This window comes from Cynoglossus semilaevis, chromosome 5 (assembly GCF_000523025.1).
Source record: "Cynoglossus semilaevis isolate Cse_v1.0 chromosome 5, Cse_v1.0, whole genome shotgun sequence".
NCBI lineage: Eukaryota > Metazoa > Chordata > Actinopteri > Pleuronectiformes > Cynoglossidae > Cynoglossus > Cynoglossus semilaevis.
In genome coordinates, this window is record NC_024311.1 from 10,688,801 (window position 1) to 10,695,038 (window position 6,238).

At 38.7% G+C, this 6,238-nt stretch overlaps 1 protein-coding gene across 3 annotated transcripts in view; it reads right to left on the reverse strand.

Moving 5' to 3' along the window:
* Positions 1 to 5,161, reverse strand: part of fto (FTO alpha-ketoglutarate dependent dioxygenase) — a 68,305-nt gene extending 63,144 nt beyond the window's left edge. For 2 of the 3 annotated variants that reach the window (XM_025055400.1, XM_025055401.1), the window contains exon 1: positions 5,072 to 5,160. In XM_025055400.1, the coding sequence (XP_024911168.1) occupies positions 5,072 to 5,113 (42 nt within the window). In that variant the 5' untranslated portion in view covers positions 5,114 to 5,160. Of the gene's footprint in view, positions 1 to 5,071 lie in introns of all 3 variants that reach the window. The other variant, XM_025055402.1, reaches the window with a different exon arrangement.
* Between the last annotated feature and the right edge of the window lie 1,077 nt (positions 5,162 to 6,238).

The following is a 6,238-nucleotide window of genomic DNA, read 5'->3' on the forward strand; positions in this document are numbered from 1 at the left end:
TCAGTGGCAGACTAATCAGCCCCTCTAACACTCTCATCACAGATCAATGAAAGACCTGGGGCCTTGGGCCTTCACTATATTACACACCAAAACTTCATATTCACTCATTGATTTTACTTTTCAGAATAGTATATCACTGAACTCCGATGGGAGTGAAAAACAGAGGCTAAGGCTGAGGTCAACCCTCGCGTGAACAGATGTTTGCACAATATTGATAGTCCACCCAGAAGGAAATGACTAAATATCTGGATCAATAGCTAGTTTCCATAGACACGACAGGTTGTTCCAGATGGAAATGTATAAATACTTCTCTATGGCCACTGGAGTGGCTAAAATGAACAAGGCTAAATATCACCCTTAAGGTAAAGCCTTTGATTAGCCAAGGCCAAAAGGTGACAACAAAGGACTTATGATGGAAAAACGCAAGGCTTCCAACAGCATTGGGTTCACTACTGCACACAGTGAAGAGGCCAAGGACATGACAGGTCACAAGCCCTGAGCAAAGTGGTCTTGCTCCCTGAGCCCATTATATATTTGTAACAATGTCCTGTCACAAGTCACATTTTCTTCAGGCAAACTAGAATCTAAGAGACATTTCTGTTGACTTGTTTTTAATCATTCACATAAGGATAGGATAGCTTCTTGAATGAAGGGCAGGAAAACATTAAATCAAAATATAAAAAATAGAAATATGCTGAAAACAATGAAACAAATAAAAACCACAAAGCTAAACAAAGAGGAATAACTTGAAACTGAACCAAGAAAGCAGGGATTATTACAGAAGTTAATATGGGATTCAGCTGACAATTTAATTCATTATTTTAACCTGACACATAGAGGGCATTCTAATTTCTGAAAATAATTTAGGCTAAACAAGCCCCAGAGGAGAATGACCACAAAATCAATAACTCTTTAGTAACACCTTTCACAATACAGAAAATGCAAAACTTTAGAACAGAATAATTAAAGAGCTCTCAATGTAACTATACGTTAAAAAGTGGCACAAATTCACACAAAGTAAGAATTAAATAGAGTTAAATTATAGTGCATATGTGGTGCACCATGTAATGAAATCAGCCCAATGGTCTGCAGAAAATCTTCCGTCCTGCTGCTGCTAATGGCACACGGGCTCCCTGTTCTTTATTTACAGCACAGCACAATTACTGAGAACAACACCCAACCCAACAGCTTTGCCTGCTTCACAGTGGCCAATGGAGCCATAAAGAGGGAGGAACCACATCATTGCCTGCTCCTTAATTAAATGAAAGCTGTTAGCTTCATTTGCCTACTTTTTTTTACACATTGAACCGGCCGGCCCTCCGTTGAAGACCTCCCAGACGCCATCCCTGCTTGGCCCTAAATCATGACTGCATAAACAGCCCACTGGGTCCCTGCTGGCCATGGAGCGGCCGCCCAGCGGCAAGGCCAGAGTAGGGCATGCGGCAGATCGACACCTAGCCTGCGATAAGTAATTCTGTAGAGGATTAGCAGCATGATAGCCTGATCAATACTGTGTGCTCAGGCCATTAGGAATGCAGCGAGGAAATGACCCCCTCCGGTAATAAAGCAGGGCATCTGGGTTCTCCTTCATTTGCCAGCTCCATTAGTGTAATGGTATCATTATCTGCCACGGCTGTATTTTTCTGAGACCTGGCGTTTCCACAGCTCAACTGGCGGGGGTCTGATGAAGCTGTGAGAGCCCCCCTATGCAGTGTTTGCCTTTACCATTGTACACAGAGCCTAGGTGTAAATCTAGCTCGGCTGGAGCTTATGTGTTACCCGGCCTTAGGTATCCAAACCGTGTTTTATGTCAGTAGCCAGCACTATTTCTCCATTATTGGCTCATTAATAGAGCGAGCTATGTGTAGCTTGGGTTAAAAGGGAGAAAAAGATGGCCAGCACAACACAAAGCTGCTGAATGTGCTAAATTTAACACCCCCCTCTTGCTAAAACATCAGACCTAACATGACAGGAAGTAGGCATTAGTCTCCATAAATCATTTCCTTTACAGTAATTCACCAGCAAACATTTTGCGGAGGAGAATTGATTAACCATGTCTGGACGTGTGGCCACATAATCAGCTTTTACCTCACTAGGTGTTAATTTAACAGAATTGCCAAGGGAAACACAAAGCATTTTAATGAGTGTTCAGAAATTAAATACCCTAAACAGCTTGCACGAGGTGACACAACCAGAGCAAACCAATGAGGCTGATCTAAGCAATGGGCTGGGCCGAGCTCAGGACCTCGAAACATCTGGTAACCCTGTGTGATCATTACTTAGCCTCTTGCTCATACACAAACAGTTCCTGTTTCAGTACAGCACTTTATACTTGTCATCGCTGTCCAAATGGCGAGCCTGCATCAAAGACAGAATTAGAACATAGGGTCAAGGGACAGGGTCAATGCTGTAGTCACACTTGCTCAAACATAAGTGGAATTCATCCTGTGATGACAACACTGATAAAACATTTGAAATGTTTTCAAGTTAAACAATGCCTTGTGGAGAACACCTGTGAAACTGAAGAAATTAGAACCACTAATAAACATTTTAAAAAGATAATTTAATTTTTGGATGAAGTGTCAGCTCATCTAATCTGAGTGGAAGGGAAACAGGTTTAACAATGTCCTATTTTAATCCAAATAAATTGAAATCACTGTCTCACTGGATGGGAAGTGATTTTATTAGGCCAACAATCTGTTGTATGTCACCTAAAAATATTCATGTAGACTATGGCATTCCAACTGTCTGTTTGACTGACTGGTTGCACAGGGCATGTCAGGGAAATGTGAATCTGTCTGGCACTAATCTGTCGGCGCATAGACTCTCTAACTCAGAATGGCAGAGAACTCATTGCCGTACATTTCTCACTTTGTGCAACCCTGCAAACACACTTGCTTACTGGATGAGACAACCATCATATCAGGTTATTTGTTGTTATAATGACTGCATCACAATAAAAAAAAAACAACAACACAAATGTATGCAGCTTGTTCCTTGGCTGCTCTGTAGTCAGTTTGTCATTTAGAAATTACAATTGCTCTTTCTCATCCTTTTTTTTTTTATCTACAGAGAATTGAAGCTAAGCCATTAGGTCTGTGCAGTGCTCTCTAAGTGCCGGAGGGCCAGCTGGAATGAGTTCTCTTTCACTGAGCCACTCATCTTGCCTCCATGGCTGCTTTCATAAACAGGAGGAACTGCGTCCTACATAGTTTCACTGCTGTCTGACATGATCCAAACACATGTGCCACAGCAGACACCATCCAAGTCCAGAGATAAGAGAAGCAACAGACTGAGAAGAAAGCAGACAGACAGACAGACAGGATGACTATAGGCAAAACAAAGCTCGAAGTGCTTTAGGCACAGATGAGTCCTTCCCTTCCATTCTCTAAGGATTCCAACAAATGCTTAGTTTCTGGTTATGCAGCATGCAAAAAGCTGATGAAGCTCAATTCTGCATGAAAGGACAGCTTAATACACCAGCAGAATCACGCAAAAAAAAAAAATCTGCAACCATATCTGGTCACATCATTGTGATGTAATAAGTGACATAACACACACACCCACACTGACTTTCAACATCAGTTGACAATCATATCAACGGAATAGCCTTATATGAATAACAACAACAACATAATGGTGCATCAATTGACCCAAAATATAAACATCACACAGAGACTATGTTAAAGTTGGTCAGATATGATGAAATAAATACAAAGGGAAAAAGGGAGAAAATAATTATATTGTTAACAAAACCATGACAGAAGCAATTTCTGCATTTTATTAGATAAAAAAAATAATTCAACAAAGCAAGTCAAGATAAAAGCAGCAAATTCTTGTTTTGTGGTAAATCACAGCATTGGGCAAAAGGTCACTGTTTTTTTTTTTTGTTTTTTTTTTTTTTTTCAATACAGAGACAGAGTGAAAATAGACCTTAAATTCAAAAACAAAACCAAAAAATATTCAGGGTACACTAAATATAACTAACTTTATATGTAAACAGGTCGAGATAATTACTAAACTGAAGACCACAGCATATTGTATTTTATTGTTATTAAACTGTCAGCTGACTTTAGTTGGTAACATCTGTTTGGCAGGAATTTTGGAGAACTTAATACTTGAATTAATGCCAGACTGGCTCTGATCTGAAGGGGCGGTCTTTTTATCGTTATCAGCACATCTTTCCCTCAGCAGTATACAGTATATATAGATATAATATGCTATAACAATAGCATAAGGTTTTTGTTTTGTCTTCCTCCCTTAGATATGTCACATATGTTTTTTAGCTAAAGACAGGTTACAGCAATGTATTTCAAATCATGAGTCGTGACCTTAAAATAGATCCTAGTATCATTCTATTAAGCTGGAGGACTTAATAATAATTACTTCTCCACACTCTGCTAAAATGTTAAATTTGTTTATAAAGCTATCATTTTTTAAGGTAAATGTAAATGAAGTTCCCAAAAGGAAAAACGTATTTGTGTTTTAACATATGAGGGCTCTAAGAGTTCACATTTAAATTTTGAATGTTATTGTTTTGAGTGAGAGATTAAACTTCCTGTTATACAACTGGGAGCTGGAAACTGCAGGGTGTATCTGCAAAACACTGTACAGAAACTTTAACACTTGTTTTTTCTATTGGCTTTCTCCTTTTAGTTCCTACTGTAAACTATTAATTGATGTTGCAGGATAAGGCTTCTTAAACAACCATTCTATTTTATTAGAACTTATGTTTGTGACAGAAAATAACATAAAATGTACTTTGTTATTAGGAGGTTGCCCTTACAGTCTTCTGCCACATGCAGCAGCTGATCCAACAGTGCATTAACATGACAAAGCAGCGGTTTAATGTATCTGTAATTCTTCATTGTGTCAGACAGGGGAGAAAAAGAGAGAGAAAAAAATGGAAAACACAATAAAGGAAACAGACAAGGTGAGGTATTCGCTGACATTGGCAGCTTTCTAGCCTTCTAAATGCAGCCAGCGGTATCACATTAGGAGCACGAGACATTCAGCGAACCACAGGGCTTAGACATAAGGTAGAGCTAACGGAGAAAAACGCTATCAATACCTTTCTTCTCTTCTCCCCCTCACTGTCACCCGATCTTTTCATGTTCCCGGAGTTGTGTTTACACTGACTCCCGTTTGTGGAGCGGCAGGCTGGTAGTTGTAGTTAAATAGTGGTTGGTAGCTGCCTTTGTGTGTTTGTAATAAAACGCTTTCGCCAACACTCTGTCATGACAACACTGTGAATGAACCACAGTTTGTGTAGTTACGGGAAAACACAGTTTGTGCAAAAACATTAATAAAGAGAGTTTGGAAACTAGGACAAGAGAACTACATATCCCAGGGTGTTGTTCGCTCGAGGCGGAAGTAGATTTGCCAGCTAACTATTCCACTGCGCAGTTTTTCAACGCAGGTTCTGCACGCTGCAGTTGTTGTTTTTTGATATTATATTCTAATATTCTCATTTGTATTTTTTGTTATGATAATGACAAATGAGAGTTTACAGATGAAAAGGAATCAAAAGACACATATATGAATAGTTCTATTTATTTATTGAGGCATGTGGAGACAAAAATATAACAAAAATAGTTACAAATAACCACAGTAAGTCTAGCACAGTGCAATTTTGGAACCTGGATGATGTTTGTAAATTGACATGAAAACTGATTTGTGTTATTCTTTTTTGTAGCTGGTCCTGATGAGCCATTGTTTTTAATAGGGTACATTTGTTACTGTATCTGGGAATTATTATCCTACATAATGCTTAAACAAAAGCAATACCAAACTTATTGATGATGAAGACTAACAGTTCAAGTGTAAAAATAATTATATATTGTATGCAAATTTGACTGTCACATTTTACTTATAATGCAAATAAGAACATTTTTAAGTTTAGTATGTGAAAGTAGTTTCCATTAGATTTCCTCTGTGTGTAGCTCAATGTGACAATGCCTGTTTTACTCTACTGTTTTATCAAAGACATCAATAATTTAATGATGGTCAAAAGACACTCGGGTGATAGTTTGACCAAACTTTAATCATTCTTGGGCACTTTTGTGGTCATCAACATGGATATTCCATATGCTTCCCCTTTTTTCTTTGTAAATGAAAAGCAGTGCCTCTTTCATCTTAGACTATGTGTAAAAATAGCAATCATGCTTTGAACATGCTCCAGCTCAAGTCCCGCCAACCTTCTTTCAACTTTGCATGCATCTCAAAGCCAGGTGTTTCT